This window comes from Oncorhynchus masou, chromosome 18 (assembly GCF_036934945.1).
Source record: "Oncorhynchus masou masou isolate Uvic2021 chromosome 18, UVic_Omas_1.1, whole genome shotgun sequence".
Lineage (NCBI taxonomy): Eukaryota > Metazoa > Chordata > Actinopteri > Salmoniformes > Salmonidae > Oncorhynchus > Oncorhynchus masou.
In genome coordinates this window covers 20,987,738-21,008,791 of record NC_088229.1, presented here as the reverse complement: position 1 = coordinate 21,008,791, position 21,054 = coordinate 20,987,738, and the positions used below count along the sequence as shown (strand labels likewise).

Below are 21,054 nucleotides of genomic sequence, written 5' to 3'. Positions count from 1 at the left end.
GAGCAGGGAACAGGCAGTCAGTCAGGATACAATGCTAAAATGTTATAAGAAAATGTTACTTGACTAAAACAACATTTACAATTAAAGCATGTAGGGTAGCGTATTGATTGCAAACAAAAATATACATATGTTAAACTACAATATAAAACCTTTGGAGGTAGTACAGATGTAGCATCTTCATTTGAGCCAGTTTGCTACAGCAGGACAATAATCCTGCAGCAACAGGAAATGTGAAATATTATGTGGATTACAATTAATTTACATTTTTGTAGGGGTTAACACATTTTTCGTAAGGAAAAATCAACTTCAGAACTCTTGTTAAACCTCAACTACACTACAAGTTTTACATTTGCTGCATTGCAGGAAAGTTCTCCTGCAACAGGGTGATCAAATTAAGATCCTACATCTGTATTTTTATTTATTTTTATTTCACCTTTATGTAACCAGGTAGGCCAGTTGAGAACAAGTTCTCATTTACAACTGTGACTTGGCCAAGATAAAGCAATAGCACAAACAACACAGTTACACATGGGATAAACAAACGTATAGTCAATAACACAATAGAACAATCTATATACAGTGTGTGCAAATGTAGTAAGAGTAAAAGTAACCATATAAGGAAAATGCATGTATGTGTGTGTACGGTATGGTCCAAGAGCATTTACTGCATTCAAAACAAAACAATTGGATAAATTGTCCAAATTTTGAGAGTACAAAATACATTTAAATATCATCAAGAGGATGAAGCTGGGAGACATGGTTTTCAAGCTGGATGCATGTCCAATAGGCATGCCAATGAATACTTCAAATGGCAGGTTTATGTTGCCTTGACAGTTAAACAAGAAAGAGAAGGAGAAAGGAGCCATCTACATCTACAAGATCATGGATAAACCTCTCAAAATGTATTTACTCTAAAGTACCTACGGTATATATGAAAGTGTCATAACATACAGACATACAGTTAAGTTTTATCTGGATATCCTTAATAAGATTTTAATCCAAGTTGTATTTCAGTCTTAGTTGTAAGCCCTGTTTATACCTTGTGCTAACATCAACTCAAATTTTATTTGTCACATGCTCCGAATACAACAGATACCTTACCGTTAAATGCTTACTTACAAGCACTTAACTAACAATAAAGGTTCAAGAAAGAGTTAAGGAAATATATACTAAATAAACTAAAGTAAAAATAGTCAAATTAAAATGAAAGTAACAAAAGTAACAATGACGAGGCTATGTACAGGGGGTACCGATACCGAGTCAATGTGCGGTGGTCCAGGTTTGTCGAGTTATTTTGTACATGTAGGTAGGGGTAAAGTGATAATAAACAGTGAGTAGCAGCAGTGTAAAAACAAAGGGAGGGGTCCGGGTGGCCATATGATTACTTGTTCAGCAGTCTTATAGCTTGAGGGTAGAAGCTGTTAAGGAGCCTGTTGGTCCTAGACTTGACACTCTGGCAAAGCTTGCCGTGCGGTAGCAGAGAGAATAGTCTATGACCTGGGTGACACGCGTCTTGTGACCTGATCATGTCAACTTTCTGATTGTGCCCACATTTTCAGACAGGTGTAGACGATTAAAAGACATATTGTGAACTGATTTTGATCAGATCTTTTAAGTGTAAAAAGACAAGATCAGGATTAAGGACGCATGTTAGCGACAAGTATAAAGAGAGCTTAAAAATCAGGGACTCAATCTAAAAATTATTTCTCTCTTTTTCTTTTTCTCTTTCTCTTTCTCTTTTTTTCTTCTCTCTCTCTCTCTCTCTCTCTCTCTCTCTCTCTCTCTCTCTCTCTCTCTCTCTCTCTCGTGATTCTCATTCCATTGTTTGCAATAGCTTTTCCAAGAAGTTGTTTGTGAATTCTGCAGAGCCTTAGCTAAGGATCAGGGTTTCTTGTGTCATTGACTGGTGTGTTCTTGCAAATCTCACGGTTGCTTTATTTGAAGTCTGCTATCAATTAGTCACAACAAATAGTAGCCTGCACTCTGCTCCGAGACACTGACACAGCTGTTGGGATGTCAGAGGTATAAATTACTGCAGTGAACCCAATGGAGGAGGAGGGGGGTTAAGAGGTTGGAGGTCTTTGTGGAGCAAGAGGCTAAAGAAGTGGAAGGAGACCTTGTTGATTTGAAGTCAGAGTTCGGGCCATGCTGTTGAAATATAGGAATAGTCTTCACGTGGTATTGGGATATTGTACCCCAATGCCGTGCCCTGGTTAAGTTTGAATCTGTTCCGCATCTCTCTATCTTTGCATGAACTCTAAACTTTAGGCTATCAAGAGAGATATTTCCAAGGACGGTTCCATATGTTGGTTTCAGCAGGCAGAGACACATAGACACACAAACTCAGTGCTCACACTTGCTCCTATCTAGGATCACTTTGAATGAGATTGCAGATGGATCAGAGTGCAGCAGAGCCTCCTATGGTTAAGGAAGGATCCCTGGTGTTAGACAGGGTACATGGAAAGTACATTTCTAGCCAGTAAACGGTCCAGGCAGGTTGGGGGTCCGGGTCCAAGTCCATCTCCTCTCCTCCTCCCCCCACCTGCCCTGTCAGTGACTAATTAGAATTTGCTGTGCTCAGCCCCTCGTGCTCTGGGCCCAGGCCTCCCCAAATGGCTCCCATGAGGCTCCCTCCAGCAGGAAGATGTCACAGAGGCACAGGAAGAAAAAACACGCACAGCTGACCTCTTGGAACTACTCTCTGTGCGGCAGGCCTTGGGTCAGCAGCAGTCTTGACATCATCCGGCAGTGGGACCCAGATGTACGGCTCCCTGCGGTAATGCCTGAATGAACGAAAAAGTGTGTTTTCAAACCAACAAATTCCGCAGGCTTTTCCAGGGATGACAGGGAGAAATTGATGATAACTCATAAGAGGGAACAGGAGAAAAGCATAGGCAGCAGAATAAGAAAGTCCACTGTGGATGTGGTTTAATTTGTATGAAAAACGGGCAAGGATGTACCTGCCTTGGGGACCTACAGGGGAAGTTTTATATTTTATTTTGTGTTGCCCCCCCAAAGATTTCCTACAGGAAGACTTTCAGCAGGGGTGAAATGGAGCTAGACAGCACTTCCACCTCCTCTCACTTTGACAACTGAGATGAAAAATGGTCTGCATATGTGTTCTATTGTTTGTGAAGGAGAGCGGAAAAAACTGTAGAAAAGCACTCAGTCACTTTCAGCAACATCTTTTTCAGTGATTTTACTGTAAGAAGTGATTCTTTTTGCAGTTGATTTGTATAGATATAACTTATGTCAACTCAAACACTTTACTCATCATGCATACAGTGGATTCTCCACAAAAGCAAGGGGCACAGAAAACTTGACTATAACCAGACACAGCTTTCTCCTATTGGTGTAGCTTGGGTTCAAGCGTGTCATATGATCGTCAGTTAATCAACCTTTCTATGAAAGTTAATATGGCAGCAGTTTAGTGAAAAGGGACATAATTGTATGGGTGGCACATATCATAAGGCTGGAATGGTGAGCTTTTACCTAACACTTATGAAGAGAGCAATTTTCATCATACTTATGAACTAGGACTGAAGGACTGAAGGAGAACTGAGGAGGACATCAGAATACAGAGCATGCAATCAGGTACTATTATCATAAGGATGCACAATCAGGTGGATAAAGAGAGTCACCCCCCAAACAATGGTGTGTTATCAGTTCTGGTGAATACCATTATCCAGATGTAGGATCTTAATTTGGGCCAGTTTGCTACAGCAATAAAATAATCCTGCAGCAACAGGAAATGTGAATTATTATGTGGATTATAATTCATGGTAATTTTTTTGTAAGGGTTGATACATCTTACGTTAAAGCAAATCAAGTCTGACATGGAAATTATGAAGTTTAGATGGCATTTTAAAGGCTTCTAAAAATTAACCTTGATTACACAAACATTTGCATTTCCTGCTAAGCAAGAAAATTCTCAGCAACATCAGAGTGATCAAATTAAGATCTGTAGGAGTCCAGTATATTAAAAACAAAAATAACTTTTTGTGTATGGACCACTTTGATATATAATCATCTCCCCCACAAGAAAAACTAAAACATTTGATCCAGAAAAGGGTAGGAAGTGCAGGGTTATTTCAACACCATAAGGGAGCTTTGCCCCAATTCCCTGCCATGTGCTTACCTCCAGACATGTGTAATCCAGAGGGCCTTGCTAAAGAGCTCTAGCTGAAAAAATAGTGTGCAGGGCTAATATTTTAACCACATCCTTTCCAAGCAGGCCCGCAGCGTGAAATAAACACTATTTCACAATATTTCAAATATCCATTGACAGGGGAGATGTCCTTTTGCTCAACCTGCATGTCAGAGATATTAATGGCTGTCAGACATGCGTTTTGGCTCTCCCATTCAGAGATTTGGATGTACCCCCCTCACTTCTAATCTTTTACGACAAACTTTTCCGGAGAAGAAGGAGGAATTCTGTCTGACCATGCAGATGAGGTTTTGCAGGAGATAGGCTGCCTGAATAACAGGTCATGTCTGTAGCAGTACCCTCCCATGAGCATATTTACACAGGAATCATTGTTTTCATTTGCTGCTGAGCTTGGCAGGTGAGGTTGTAGTGTGTGTGTGTGTGTGTGTGTGTGTGTGTGTGTGTGTGTGTGTGTGTGTGTGTGTGTGTGAGGGGGTGGAGGGGAAAAGCAGAGGAATTCCCAGAGAAGGTTATTGCGGAACAATACAGGCTATCCTAGTGTTGCTTTACTCTGGCACTGGTTGCTGTGACCCACCCTCAGTATCCAGGCCCAGAGGCAGAGGTGAGAAGTTGGCAACAGTCACTCCAAGACAATGCTTTCTTGTAAAAACAATCGTGCAATGTGAGACAGGCTTGTGTGTGCTCACACTGACCTGTTCAAAATATGAAGCAATTTAATCCTCATCAAATGATGAACTATTATGAAAGATGCTGTTTCTTTTCCATGTCAGCGAAATGATGAGTTGGTGAGTTGGGAGTAGAACTTGGCTTAGACCAAGATAATGATGTCATACTGTCTGCCACACAAGTAACATGGTTGGATTATTTCATGAAACAATTTGTATCTTCTAATGTGAAAATGTAGTAAAAGTTTTGCATGAGCTGCAAGAAATGTGTGTCAGACAATGTTTACATGTCTTGTGAGACCAGGATGGTGTGTGTGTGCCACATGGGAAAGTGTCCCAGCTGTGTGAGGTGCTAGGCCTGCTGGAGACCTAGAGAGGAACCATTGGCTTATTTCATTGCAGCACAAAGGCAAACACTCAGAGGATATCCTCAATCAGGGGCCAGAGAGTGAGCAATGAACAACCTCGTTGACAGAAACATGGAGCCCTACACTTGCAGCTGGGCACCCTAACAACCTTGGGGATTAACTGTAGTTTGCAACACTCTGTGTACAGTACAGAATATGGAGGATCAGGTTAACACTTTCCACCCTTCTGGAAATTTAGCAATGACTGTTTTTAGACTATATGCAACTTACTACATCAATATTTTTAAAATCTTTGGGAATTCTCCTTTGCAGCAGTTGAGAGGATGTCCTCTGTTTTGCACACACTGAAATATTGTATCAGTTGCAGCACATTCCACAGCACTTGAATAAGATGCGTCCTACTGACCATAACATCAGAACATCTGGACGTTGGCGCGGTCCAACGAGGGAAAGATTATTTTGACAGTGTTACTAGCCTCATCATCAAAATAATTGGGAACATATTTGTTAGACCAAGTGGATTGGAATATTCCATTCTATTTTATAGCAGTACATTTTCTCAAGGCATTGAGCAATATGAAAGCAATTATAACATGACATAACTTTTAAATGACTTAAATCACAAAGAGCCCAATTCTGACTCAGGAAATGATGCCTTTCCTATGCACTTCTCCTGGTTGGTATTCAGACTTACCTTATGAAGGTGCGTAAAGGGCTTTGCAGGTACGGTTCCCTTGTGCGGCTGAATATGTAATTGTAATGCAATTCAACCTCTGAAATCCCTCCCACTTCCTGGCCAGGAGACTCATGAAGTTTTCATTCAATAGGGTTTTCAATACATTTATCTTAAGTCAATACGTTGTACCTTTAAGTTTTAGAATTTTGTTGACAGACTCAATAGAATTTATCGAGAGAACGGGTTCAGAATATTAGGTATTAATGAAAGAAATCCATCTAAATATATGCATATTGTCTCTGTTTAAGCACCAATTGGTAGGTTAATGTAATGAGTATGATGGGAGACAGAGTGCTGGTTTCAAGTGCAGGGTGCAACAGGTGTTTATTTAGTGAAGGACCACAGGAGAAGGCAGGTAGCAGGGTCCAGGGACAGGCAGAAGGTCATACACAGGGAATCCAAAAAGGTAACAGTACAGGCAGGGAAAAAGCTAATAACGTAGTCTGGGAGATCAGGCAAGGGGTTGATGACAGGAAATCTGATAGGCAAAAGTACAGTCAGGGAATAGGTTAAAAAAACATTGTTAGTGTGAACAGCCAAAAAATATGATACACAGGAGGTCTAATATGGAAATGAATAGTGGTCCGAATAGACTGTGTATCAAAACAAACAATACCTCACATCTAAATACTGTCTGTAAATGACATACAGGTGTGTAAGCGGGTGATCAGTATTCAGGTGATTGGGATCTGGAGAGTGAGCTGCGTTCAGGGGATCTATTTGATAAAAAATACTCTGATCTCTGGTTAGGGTTAGGATGGTATTCATGAATCATAAAAAAAATGTTTTGAACAGCCTTTATGCACGAAATAAAGAAAACAGTGGTTTGGTTCATTCTGAAAATTGCCACATTCAGTTCTTTAACCCATGGTAATGTTGGGAGATTAGTGTATATACATTTATAATAGGGAGAATAGTGTACAATAGTAGACTATACCCATGTCTATTTCCCGTACTAACCATAGAACTGTGTGATGACACAACCAAGTATTGCGCCATGTGTCGGGTTCAAATTGTTACTAATTTACCTCTTCTTATCAATAACTCTTACCAAGTTGTAAATTACAGTGCATGAAGAATGGTGTGATGTGTATAGAAAAATAATTAGTACATGCTTTTTCTACTTTGAACCGGAAGGTTCGCTACACCTTATTCATGGTTTCCTCGCATGTAAATGTGGTGGAATTATTAGGGAAATAAGTAATGGTCAGAATATGGCGTATCAGTAGACACACCTCAGCCACACCTTCATTTATTCCATCTCCACCTAAAACAAATTGTGAGTGAATAGCATGCTATTCTCATGCTTAAATTCAAGGTCAGAATACGCATAAAGAGAAGAGTTTACATTCCTTTTACACATGCTGATGTCTAGTAGGAATGAGCCTAAAAATCCAAATGAACCTATCCATCATTAAGCAATCATCTCCAAGATCACCACTTCTTACAAATGTATAAACACTCACAGCTGCCATGACCAGCTTTCAATAGGAAGCGGCCAAGCTTCCGTTGATCTTATTTGGTCCTCAGCAGCAGCTTGCTACACCTCCCTCCCTCCCTGTTGCTCATTGTGTCAGCATCTCCTGAAGAAGGCATTGTTTAATCCAGATGGTTGGAATCCAAAGACCTCACTCTTCCCTTTTCCATAAAGTCAGTTGCCTAATAATAACTCATATATCTCACTACCTCTTTCATCAACAAGAGTGACACATACCAAAAAGGAGAGACAATGGGGAGGACCTCTGGATGAAAACAACAGGATGAGACAGTCTCTTACTGTATGTGTTTGAAGTGAGCCTGTTGACTGCTCTGTATCATGATAACTCCTGAGTGGAGGGAGTTGGGTTGCTTAGCTTGCTTTCTTGCTGGTTTATCAAAGCAAGTAATAAATCCATAGTCTGTATTTTAACTATTGTAAAAAGCATTTAATTGAATCAAACACCATTTACACATAACTGCCACATGATGGCATGATATAGCCACTTTTCTCTTTGGCACTGTCTTTGTGTGTTTTTGTGTGTGTGTGTGTGTGTGTGTGTGTGTGTGTGTGTGTGTGTGTGTGTGTGTGTGTGTGTGTGTGTGCGCATGCGTGCATGCATGTATGGGCATCTGTGACATTTTAGAGAAGAGGAAGCTATTCTTTCGATTTAAACAGCTCTTTGGAAAAAAAAATATATATAGGCTATAACCTAACCTTAGCCGACCTCTCACAACTTCCCACTACCTTTTTACAATTGTATGATTACCTGCTACTGTAGAGCAGGTCTTCAAGTCATAACTTCTACTGAAGATGCATAAGATATATCACTATGCTGATTTGGGTTGGGGTAAGTGTGAATTTGCTACATTATTATCATATCGATGGTTTTGACAATGCCCTCATTAAAGGCAGGCCTAGATGGTTGGAAGGTTATTTGCGTCAGAATGTACAATTAAATAGAATTTTCACGTGGGACATAATTGTGAAATAAAAATGTTACAGTTCAAAACAAACTCACTTGCTTCTCACTCGGATTTAAAAGTTGTCTTCTATGTGTTTTTGATTTGATTTGTTTGTTATAGCAGTGTATGTGATGGCCAGTTTAGCCCTATCCGATAGTCTACTAATAATCCAAGCAGAATGCAATGAAGATGTCTCTATGAAGTGTGAAGCTGTCCAGGATAAGAGCTATCGATCTGTTACATGGTATAAGGTAGGCTACAGTATGCCATGATAGGTACTGTATTATTAGCTTATCATCAGTGAATATCTCTATTTCAAAGACATTCATTTGGGTATTCGTTGATGATGTGAGCAGGTTATTAGTTAATCTTTTAAATAAAAACATGTATACAATTTTGTACTGTAATGGCAAATATTATTTTTGTATTTGTTTTGACTAGTGTCAAATATTACATATTAAATACAGTGTTGTTATTAGGTTAGAGCATTTCTTTTCACTGAGAGAAGGCTTAAAAAACTCCCTCCTGTATGAGACATTAAATCTACCCATTGGGCACAGATGTCAGTTCAACTTTTAGTTTTGATTTACACTTGGTTGAGCTGTCAACTAACGTGAATTCAACTTGAAATCATCAAAAAATGTGTTGAAATTACGTGGAAACAACGTTGATTGAACCAGTTTTTGCCCAGTGGGTAATTTGGATCCATTCCTCTGATACAGTAACAGAATAGATCAATATAAATACATTATTTTTTTCTCTATATTTAGCTGAACAACCAGACTGGTATTATCAGAAGAAGTAACGGTGAGAAGCCATATCCCTTTAGATTTCCCCGACCTGCTAGGTTTGGACCAATGGACAGTCTAGTTCTTCCCAGAGCCAGGCCTGAGGATGCAGGGACATACCAGTGTCTCATCAGGGCCAACATAGGACAGACTAACAGAGATTCAAAGGTCACCCTCAATGTATCTACAGGTAAACTGTTACTCGCTATTTTGGTTTGACATAGAGTAGGATATGGAAATTGATAGTACTATAACCTTGGTTACAATGAGGGTTGATTCATTGATTGTTTGGATACATTGCTTTAATCACCATAAAAGCCACTGGGCCAGGCAAAAATCCAGGTTGCATGGGACAGTACAGGCCAGAGAATAACTCATGAAAGTGAGCATACTGTATCTTTCCTGGTCTTCTTAACTCTTATCATATATCCACAGATTGTGTGATCCATACTACAGTGGCAGTGACAGCATGGCAGAACGTGACTTACACTACCCCAATGTGTCTCATACAATTGGTTGAGGTCTCTGTCATATGGACTTTATGTGGATTCTTGATTCTGGGCCTTGTCAAAATCGCTCTGTGTCTCATCTCTATGGGGGTAAATCAATATTCTTCACATTCAAATATATTTTCTGTATAGCCTTTATTAGCCCTATTTGGTTTCATGGTGGTAGAATATATACCGTGGGGCAAAAAAGTATTTAATCAGCCAACAATTGTGCAAGGTCTCCCACTTAAAAAGATGAGAGAGGCCTGTAATTTTCATCATAGGTACACTTCAACTATGACAGACAAAATTAGAAGAAAAAAATATCCAGAAAATCACATTGTAGGATTTTTAATGAATTTTTAAGTGGGAGAACTTGCACAATTGGTGGCTGACTAAATACTTTTTGTCCCACTGTAGCTGTTAGGCTACATTACTGGATATTCTCAAATATTACCTCCTCAAATGTACCATAGGTACATTGACATAAACTAGTGAGTGTGGAGGCATCTTACTTGTGGTTGTCATGACAGAGAACTATCAAAACTCCATAAAGGCAGGGGTTTTAAAGGCCCAGTGCAGTCAAAATTATGTTTTTTTTCTGTATTTTATATCATATTGTACAACAGCTGATGAAGCTAACACTGTAAAACTATGAAAATATTTAATCAGTGTTATTTCCTGATAGTTGTTGGTTTAAAATACAATCTACACAGGACCTTCTAATCAGCAGGTTTGCATGGATGGGAGTTTTGGCTTTCCATGGTGATATCACCATTCTGTAAATTGGTTAATAGACCAATAACAAAGAGAGTTCCAAACATCTTTGCCAATAACAGCTCGTTTTAAATGTTCCCCTCCCCACTCAGACCAATTCCAGACAGCCCTAGCAAAATTGTTGCTTGAGAAATATTTTTTTTTGCAAAAAAACAAACATATTTTTTCCTATTTTAATGGAAAGAAAGGTGCATAATTGCTACCCATAAAAAATTGATATTGATATAAAAACTTCTGCATTGGGTCTTTAATATTGTAGGTGAGATGATTCAATAGACAGGAGATCCACTCTGTGAGGTGACATTTACTCTCAAAGCGTGACCTCTCAGCAGTTGCCACCACATCCTCTTGTTTTTTCTCCAAAGTGCGAACATTTTATTCACATGTTTTTTTTCTCAACAGGTTGTTCGAAATATCAAGAGGAGTCATAGCAGGAGAAAAAAACAACAACAGTGGTAAAGAAAATCTTGGTCTCAAAGCCACGTTAGGAGCGCAGCGATCTCAAGAACTGCTGGATGTTAGGTCTCTGGAAACATTTGTTAAGCTGCGTTAACACATGCAGACCAATTCTGATTTGTTTCCCCGATCACATCAGATCTTTTCACATCAGATATTTTTCAGCACTGATTGAATTGGTCAAAAATATCAGAATTGGGCTACCTGTGTAAACACAGCCCTAGAGAGTTCACTATGTCACCTGGATAAAAGTTTACATTTGTGACAGATGCAATCACTTTAAAGTAAAGCCAAACAATGTAATGAAAGGTGTAAATATCTGCTTCAAATATATTTCTGCTTTGTTTTGCTAAAATCTTGCAGTAATTCACTGAGCAGCTTTCCAGCAAATGCAGTTCTGTATACTTATTGTAGACCCTACTTATCACAGACTACCGTATCGATTTTATTCTGCCAATACTGGAGTTGATGAGTGAAGATGCATTGTTTTGATTTTCCTTCCAACGACTTTGTGAAAACTTTGATGCTGATGAGGTATGATTCATGTCCAGAATAGCCAGTAGCCCCTGCTGATTGTGCCTTATTGAGTAAACTCAACGCTGTTCAAACAGCAGGATGCTGTGAGGACAACTTAGGGCAGGGGTTCTCAAACTTTTTGGCCCACAACCTAATTTTGATATCTGAAAATTCTTGCAACCCCCAATCATGTGAAAAATTATGTAAAATGATGTAATTAACAGCCAATGTTTACTTTTTTACTTGGGGCTAATGGCAGTCAATTGAATAACATTCTAACAGTATTTCTGATTGTCTTCTCAACTCACCATCACATACTTTTAATGTGGGGCTAATGACAGTCAATTGCAAGTTAGTCTGACATAACGTATCTTATCTCACCACCACTAATGAGATGGATGTGTTTGATGCATGTCGAGTCGGAGCTACTCAAAGTCAGGGGACGTGGTCAACAGCGCACACCGCATCTCTGCTGTCACATCCAACCTGGATCAATATTTGGTTTTAATGCAGACGAGAGCACTGAAACCAGCTTCACACACATATTAGGTGGCGAAGAGTAGCCTACCATGAGTTTTATGGTGTTTTCAAGACAACTGGGAACTCAGAAAAGTACGAGGTCAAATCATGACGTCAGTGATTGTTAGGTCCGAAAGTTGGAGCTCTAGAAAATTGGAATTGCCAGTTGGAGCACTTTTCTTTCCATGTTCCTAGTTGTCTTCAACGCACTGAAGTCGGACATTTCCGAGTTCCCAGTTCATAGTTCCCAGTTGTTTTGAACTCGACCATTAATGCTCAGAGGGAGACGGTAGGGTATTCCCTTTGAGTCAGGAACCAAAACACCTCTGTAGTGAACTTGAATGCATTGTCTTCAGCATTCGGTCACATAACAGTTCATCAGCGGTTCAATTTCACTTACCAGCATGTCAACTGAGCCAGGGTCACAGTCAAACGAATTGGGAAGTACAGTAAGTCCCAAAGTGCTCTTCGAAGCGTTGGAGGTAAACAGTCATCACTCGTGTGGGACACTTACTGATGCTGTTTTCGGTTATTTTCTTTTAATTACACAGAAAGTCAACCAAGTCTGTATTCTTTAGATCCGTTGTGAATGACAGTACCTCTCTTAATATGAAAAATCTTTCCAAAATGTGAAATAGAACATTGTCATGCTCTGATCCAATATCTTCATGTAGTTTTCTGAACAGGTGTACAAGTACAAGGACCTGGTTTGATGTAGTTTACAATTAAAGTTACCTGCTGCAGTAAATTCTGTGCTCAGCTCTTTTGCCGCCAGTTGCTCTCGGTATATCATACAATGGTCCATATGGCAGAGGGAGATCCATTCATAACCAGAGTGCAGAGGCCTGCCTGCCGTCCCGCCGTAGATGGAGCCCCATCTTTGCAAAAGCCCACCATTCAATCCCATATGGAATCTGTTTTCATCAATACTGCCATGCAGCACACTGAAATCCTCTATGCCGTTTCATGCTCTGGAATCGTGAGAAAGAACAATATGTCCTTGTGAATAGCATCCCCCGAAATGTATAGGGAACAAAAGTCAATGCGTGGGCAACTCGGCCCTCACAGCTAACATCCATTTGGAGAACATAAGCCAGGGTGTTTGAGTCGTTCAGTCAGAGTTTCCTCTTGATTGCTAGCAATAGCATACAGTGCCTTGCGAAAGTATAGTTTTTGATTTGTTAAAAAAGTTTGAAATATCCAATAAATGTCGTTCCACTTCAGAATTGTGTCCCACTTGTTGTTGATTCTTCACAAAAAAATATAATTTTATATCTTTATGTTTGAAGCCTGAAATGTGGCAAAAGGTCGCAAAGTTCAAGGGGGCCGAATACTTTCGCAAGGCACTGTAACTTCTTAATTTAACAGTGTTATCTTTGACAACAGTATTGATGTGTGTTTCTGTGCCTCTGCCTCTGCCTCCCCACACATTGTTTTCACCATATCCATTGCAGCCGGTAAAATCAAAGTCTCTGCTATAGTGTGTGGTTTCACAGCATAGTGGGCCTAGCCATTCACCGTTGGAATGATTCAAGTGTGGCCTTTCCCATGGTCTAAGGGCACTCCCTGGCTCAATTTCATCGTTAGAATTGAATACTTTTCATTTAGGTTTTTAAGGTTAAGCACATTTCAATGATTTTGAGATACAAAGAAGATATTACAATATACACTATATACACAAAAGTATGTGGACACCCCTTCAAATTAGTGGATTTGGTTATTTCAGCCACCCCGTTGCTGACAGGTGTATAAATTGAGCACACAGCCATGCAATTTCATAGACAAAAATTGGCAATAGAATGGCCTTACTGAAGAGCTCAGTGACATTCAACGTGCCACCGGTATAGGATTTCACCTCTCCAACAAGTCAGTTCGTCTAATTTCTGCCCTGCTAGAGCTGCCCCGGCCAACTGTAAGTGCTGTTACTGTGAGGTGGAAAGGTCTTGGAGCTACAAAAGCTCACCCATGAAGTGGTAGGCCACACAAGCCCACAGAACGGGACCACTGAGTGCTGAAGCGCGTACTGCGTAAAAATATTCTGTCCTCGGTTGTAATACTAACTACCTTGTTCCAAACTGCCTCTGGAAGCAATGTCAGCGCAAGAACTGTTCTTCGGGAGCTTCAAGAACTGGGTTTCCATGGCCAAGCAACCGCACACAAGCCTAAGATCACCATGCGCAGTGCAAAGCGTTGGCTGGAGTGGTGTAAAGCTCTCATTGGACTCTGGAGCAGTAGAAATGCATTATCTGGAGTTATGAATCACGCTTCACCATCTGCCAGTCTTACAGACGAATCTGGGATTGGCGGATGACAGGAGAACGCTACCTGCCCGAATGTATAGTGCCAACTGTAAAGTTTTGTGGAGGAGGAATAATAGTCTGGGGCTGTTTTCATTGTTCTGGCTAGGCCCCTTAGTTCCAGTGAAGGGAAATCTTAACGCTACAGCATACAATGAGATTCTAGATGATTCTGTGCTTCCAAATTTATGGCAACAGTTTGGGGAATGCCCATTCCTGTTTCAGCATGACAATGCCCCTGTGCACAAAGTGAGGTCTATACAGAAATGGTTTGTTGAGATCAGTGTGGAAGAACTTGACTGGCCTGCACAAAGCCATGACCTCAACCCCATTGAACACATTTGGAATGAATTGGAACGCCGACTGCGTGTCAGGCCTAACCGCCAACATCAGTGCCCAACCTCACTAATGCTCTTGTGGCTGAATGGAAGCAAGTCGCCACAGCAATGTTCTGGTGGAAAGCCTTCCCAGAAGAGTGGAGGCTTTTATAGCAGTAAAGGGGGGACAAACTCAATATTAATACCCATGAATTTGAAATTAGATGTTTGACTAGCAGGTGTCCACATACTTTTGGTCATGTAGGGTATATATTTGTGTTTGTGTGTGTGTGGGGGGGGGGGGGGTGTATACATTTTTCTTTGGATTTTTGAAATTCTCCTGCGACCTCATTTTTATATCAGGTTTGAGAACTGCGACCCCTTTTCTCCAGCGACCTCATTTGTATACCCTTAGTTTGAGAACTGCTGACTGATACCCTAACTACACCACTCACACCGCGTGGGGAGAGCGTTGCAAAATAAATGCAGGAATCTATGTTATTCAATTATTGCACACACACTGCTCGTGCGCGTCAACGAGCGTCTGCATAGAAAAATAGAAGTCATTTCTATTTCTGACGCAGATCGCGCTGCTAGTCCTGCCTCTCCCATCTCCTCATTGGTTTATAGAAACAGGTACCCACGTGCAATCTCTTCATTGGTTATACCCACATGGGTGATTGAAAGATGAACTTTGTTGCCGGTCGTCGTGGTAATACTATGAAAGTTTAGATGCCAATCACCATATACGTTCAAAGATGAAAAAGCCTGGAAGGAGGAGAGATAACTAGAAACAATTAGTTTGACCGTTTTGTGTGGATTAATTGTCAGTGTAGAGGACATTGTGCATTTCAGGTAAAATAACAACTCAATGTTTACATTCCAGGACAAATTAGCTAGCAACAGCAAGCTAGCTAAATAGGACAAATTAGCTAGCAAGTGCAAGCTAACTAGCTAAATTGCCATATGTGTTTAATGCTTTTCGACCTGTCCCCAAATTAATGTAATTGGTTCAGAGTTTGTTTTGATATTTTAACCTGCGTGTCGTGATTGCGTTTAGTGTAGGGGGACAAAATACATTTAAGCACGATGGCGCACGATGGCGCACAATGGTGCACGCGCGCAGCCGGTTTGGGTTCCGTGTTAGGGTCAGGCTGTGGGGATTTCTATTGTTATTGTACTTTCATGTTATTAACTATGTAGGCCAGAATATTAAAATGTTAGAAGGCTAAGGTGTGTTTTTTTCTGTATTCAATTGTATTGTGCCTTGTTTTTTTGTTGTTGTTTTTTGTTCTAATTCTCATTTTAGTGTCTAGGCTTATTCAGGTAGTGAAGAGATTTTACCAGTTTGCACTTTTGTTCGCACAAGAAACACCTACAAATTTGTTCAATGTATTACCCTCCCCATTAACATCAAATCTACTCAATTGGTCACATGCACACGATACAGTGAAATGCTTGCTTGCTAACTCAACTCAGCAATGCAGTACAATAACAATGTTAATCAAGAATCAATAACAATGTTAATTAAGAATCAAATGCCAAATACAAAAGTCCCAAAATAACAAGTAGTAATAAAAAGTAGAATAAAATAATCTAGATCGTAACTGAGTGAACAGTCTGTGGCTCGGGTGACCGGAGTCTGTGATGATCATCCAGGCCTTCCTCAGACACCGGCAGAGGTTGTTATGCAGGCACCACTCTGCCAGGGCTCCAACCTCCTCCCTGAAGGCTGTCTTGTCGCTGTCGGGGATCAGGCCTACCAGTGTCATTGATAATACTCCTACTGCCCATAAAAGGCTGTGCTGTTTCAGTTCCTGTCCCTGCTTTCTTACCTAAAGGCAAGATTAAAGAGCTATAAATCACCCTCTCCTTATTGTTCTCCAGCCTGTATTGGCCTTAACCTGGGTGTGTTTGTGGGGGGGGTGAAGGAATCCAGCTGGTTTAGATGCTGTCCTGCTAGGTGCATTGGCTGACAACATCTACTGAGTACACAGAGGCTAACCCCGACTTGGCGTACAGGGATTACACTGTCTGGTAGAATGAGATTAACAGAACATACTCTATGGATCACATACGTATCATTGAAATGCACAGAGGTATGTATTCTCATTGAGGGTCGATTGAATTAGACTAGGCACATAGACTACACAAATAAATAGACTGTGAAAAAATGAGTACTCCACCTGTTGGTGATTTTTTTTAAAACAACCAGAGCTGTGACGCAAACAATTTGGATATCACATTTATATATAAAAAAAAGTTGCGTAAAAATCCTTTTTCTTAAATAAAAATACTGTCAATATATATATATATATATGAATCTCATTGCATGCATTTAAGAAAAAGGGATTCATAAAAGCTCAACATGATTTTTCACATGATAAATATTTATCAGGTTCATAGTACAATTCCTTGGTAGATGGCAAATCGTGCAGTGCACACACATGTTGAGCTTTTATGAATCCCTTTTTCTTAAATACATGAAATGAGATTCATTATTCCTGATTTGATACAGACAGGCCACAGCAGACCAGATTATATACAGCTCAGTGCTAAAGTATTCAGACCCCTTGGATTTCTTCACATTTTATTGTGTTACAAAGTGGGATTAAAATGGATTTAATAGTAATTGTCTGTCAGCAATCTACACAAAATATTCTGTAATGTCAAAGTGGAGATAAATAAAATAAATTCATTGCATAAGTATTCAGCCCCTTTGTTTAGGCCGGCCTAAATGAGTTCAGGAGTAAAATTTGGCTTAACAAATCACATTATAAATGACATAGGACTCACTCTGTGTTAAAGAATAGGCGTTGACATGATTTTTGAATGACTAACCCTTCCTATGTCACCCATACAAACAAAATCTGTAAGACCCCTTAGTCAGGTATTGAATTTCAAGCACAGACTCAACTACAAAGACTAAGGAGCTTTTCGAAAGCCTCTTAAAGAAGGGTAGTGATATGTAGATGAGTAACAATAACAAATCAGACATTGAAAATCTATTTATGTATGGGCAAGTTAATAATTATGCTGTGGATTATATATTAAACCACCCTGACACAAAGGTACAGTCCTCCTTCTGAACTGAGCTGCAGAACAGCTCAGGGATGTAATCATGAGGCCATTGGTGATTTTAAAACAGCTACAGAGTTCAATGTCTGTGATGGCAGAAAACTGAGGATGGATCAACAACACTGTAGCGACTCCACAATAATGACCTAAATGACAGAGTGAAAAGAAGAATACAAATATTCCACAACTTGCATCTTGTATGCAATAAGACACTATACTTCAACAAAACACAGCAAAATAATACACTTTTTGGACTAAATGCAAAGCCTTATGTTTAGGGAAAATCCAACACAACACATCGCTGAGTAACTGGCTCCTTATTTTCAAGCATCGAGGCAGCTGCATCATGGTATGGGTATGCTTGACATAGGCAATTACTAGGAAGTTTTTCACAATAAAAATAAACAGGACGGATCTAAGCACAGACAAAATCCTAGAGGAAAACCAGTTGCTTTACACGAGAGACTGGGAGAGGAATTCACCTTTCAGCTGGATAATAACCTACAACATGAGTCCAAATCTACTCTGGAGTTGCTTACCAAGAAGACAGTGAATGTTACTGAGTGGCCAAGTTACAGTTTTTACTCAAATCTGCTTGAAAATCTATAGTAATACTTGAAAATTGCTGTCAAGCCAACATTCCCAACATCTTGACAGTGCTTGACGTTTAAAAAAATAATGGGCAAATGTTGCACAATCCAGGTGTGCAAAGCTGTTAGAGACTTGCCCAGAAAGACTCACAGCTGTAATCAATGACTAAAGTGTTTCTAACATGTATTGATTGACTCAGGGAGCTGAATACATATGCAATGTAAACATTATAGTTATTTAATTTCTATGAATCTTTAAAAAAATGTCTTTGACTTTAACATTACAAGAGCATTTTGTGTAGATTGTAAAACATGGTTAACAATTAAATACATTTTAATCCCACTTTGTAACACAATAGAATGTGAAGAAATCCAAGGGGAATTAATACTTTTGCAAGGCACTGTAAATCACCCTATTGTTTGTTTATTGATGTTTTTTATTAATCTATCTATATTCACATTCTGCTAATGTGTCTTCCTTGCAGTCAAGGTAAGAATATGAATATTTCTAATTCATAAAATTAGTCACTCATGGTCACTTTTAATCTTTCAATTTTTACTGTTTGCTTCTCACATTTTCACAAACACTACGTACACATGAAAACATCTTTCCAATAGCAAAGCCACTAAGTCAAACCTGCATGTCACAACAATGTCCATATACACAGTGTCCATATAACAATGTCCATATACACAGTGTCCATATAACAATGTCCATATACACAGTGTCCATATAACAATGTCCATGTACACAGTATCCATATACAGAGTGTCCATAAAACAATGTCCATATACACAGTATCCATATACACAGTGTCCATATACACAGTGTCCATAAAACAATGTCCATATACACAGTATCCATATACACAGTATCCATATACACAGTGTCCATAAAACAATGTCCATATACACAGTATCCATATACACAGTGTCCATAAAACAATGTCTATATACACAGTATCCATATACACAGTGTCCATAAAACAATGTCCATATACACAGTATCCATATACACAGTGTCCATAAAACAATGTCCATATACACAGTGTCCATATAACAATGTCCATATACACAGTATCCATATAACAATGTCCATATACACAGTATCCATATACACAGTGTCCATATAACAATGTCCATATACACAGTATCCATATACACAGTGCATTGAACAACCACATTGAAAGCCTTTTCTGTGCCTTTTTGAAAATGACCAACAACTACAACACTTCAGTATTTACAGTGGAAAATAGTACAAGTGGCACTGAAACAACAGAGGATCTCCTTGAAGGTTTTGCGCATCTCGAGACTGCGGAAGGCATAGATAACGGGGTCTATGACAGAGTTACACATGATGAGCACCAGGTAGGTGGTAAAGTGGGACATGTAGCAGACACAGAGCTGGTTCTTGGGACAGGTGATGAGGAGGATGAGGTGGAGGAAGAAAGGTGCCCAGCAGCATACGAACACACCTAGGAGGATGGTGATGGTGATGGCTCCCTTCATGCAGGTCCTCTGGGGCACCACACCCTCCGCGGGCAGAACAGCGATGCGCTTGATGTGAAGCCTCGCCAGCAGGAACATGTGAACATACAGAGTGGCCATGAGCACCAGCATGGTGAAGAACATGATGATCAGACACACAACGACTGCCTTGCTCTCTGAGTAGACGATGAAGACTATCCCACAGAACACACATGTCAGCCAGATGCCACCGATGGCCAGGACAGCCCGCCGCATCGTCACGATGCTGTGGTAGCGTAGGGCGTAGAAGATGGTCACGTAACGATCAATGGTGATAGCTAAAAGGTTACAGATTGAGGCCACCAGGGAGATACAGATGATGGAGTCAAAGAAGTTGTCCATGAGTTGAATAAAGTGGTCATCTGCCACAATCAACCGACTGTTCAGCGCAGCGATAACCACCGTCTCTAGTGAGTTGGAGACACTCACAAGCATGTCAGCAGCAGCAAGACTACACAGGAGTACGTACATGGGTGAGTGGAGGTTCTTGTTCTTCACCACTGCCAAGATCACCAAGATATTCTCAAGAAGGCTGACGATCCCCAGTGTTAGGAACACCTCAGCTTGGATGTGGACTGCCTCACACAGACCAGGCTCGATGCCGGTCAGGTTCCCCTGTTCGTCCTCCCCAGCCATAGACTCCCTGGTGGTTTCATTGAGCTGAAGGTCCAGCGGCAGCAGATGTCTATAAGTATTGTTCATCAGGTGGGAATTTGGACAACAGTTCACTGGGGGAGATGCAGGAATGCAGGGATACAAGGTAGTGAGTGAGCCACCTGCCCCTTAAGAGCCTCTTCTGGAGCCCTGCTGCTGAATGTTTTTACTCCTCCTCTGAGATCAGAGCTAGAGAGAACTGTGGTTCTGTTTTGCTCCTGAGCTCTGAGAGCACTGTATGCCCCCCCCGGTCCAATTCAATGAACACACAGACAGCCTGAACATGGGTGTTTGTGTATACACACACATACACATAAGGACACTTGTGCACAAACACACATTCAGTGGTTTGACATAGACTAAGTTGTTTCACATTATGCAATTTTCACTTAATAAATGTTATTTCAATTTTGTTATATTTCAGTCTTTTGTGATGTATGTAAAGTGTAATATTGGTATGCAAACTTAAAATTGAATACATTTCAACTCAATATCTGCCATGGTCCAGGAGTCTTCTTTATTGTAAGTCCATTAACATGTGTGTGAGGTGTATTCTTTTAGATTTGAGACTGCGGAAGTAGATTTGTTTAAAACTACCAAGAAACTAGCCCACTGCAGTAAAAGGTTAATTCTATTTGACTGCCTTCTTGAAAGTAAAAATAACCTAG

The 21,054-nt window shown here is 40.1% G+C and overlaps 2 protein-coding genes across 2 annotated transcripts; one reads left to right on the top strand and one right to left on the bottom strand.

The window, feature by feature from the left end:
• The first annotated feature begins 8,060 nt into the window (after positions 1–8,060).
• LOC135504179 (uncharacterized) lies at positions 8,061–14,796 on the top strand. The gene is made up of 5 exons (XM_064922523.1): positions 8,061–8,264; positions 8,500–8,630; positions 9,150–9,357; positions 9,603–9,766; positions 10,835–14,796. The coding sequence occupies exons 1-5, from the start codon at positions 8,228–8,230 to the stop codon at positions 10,889–10,891; spliced, it is 597 nt and encodes a 198-aa protein (XP_064778595.1). The 5' UTR covers positions 8,061–8,227; the 3' UTR covers positions 10,892–14,796.
• Positions 14,797–19,438: 4,642 nt separating this feature from the next.
• On the bottom strand, positions 19,439–20,434 carry LOC135504178 (melanocortin receptor 3-like). Its single transcript, XM_064922522.1, has one exon. It carries the CDS (start codon positions 20,432–20,434, stop codon positions 19,439–19,441), a length of 996 nt encoding a protein of 331 aa, XP_064778594.1.
• Between the last annotated feature and the right edge of the window lie 620 nt (positions 20,435–21,054).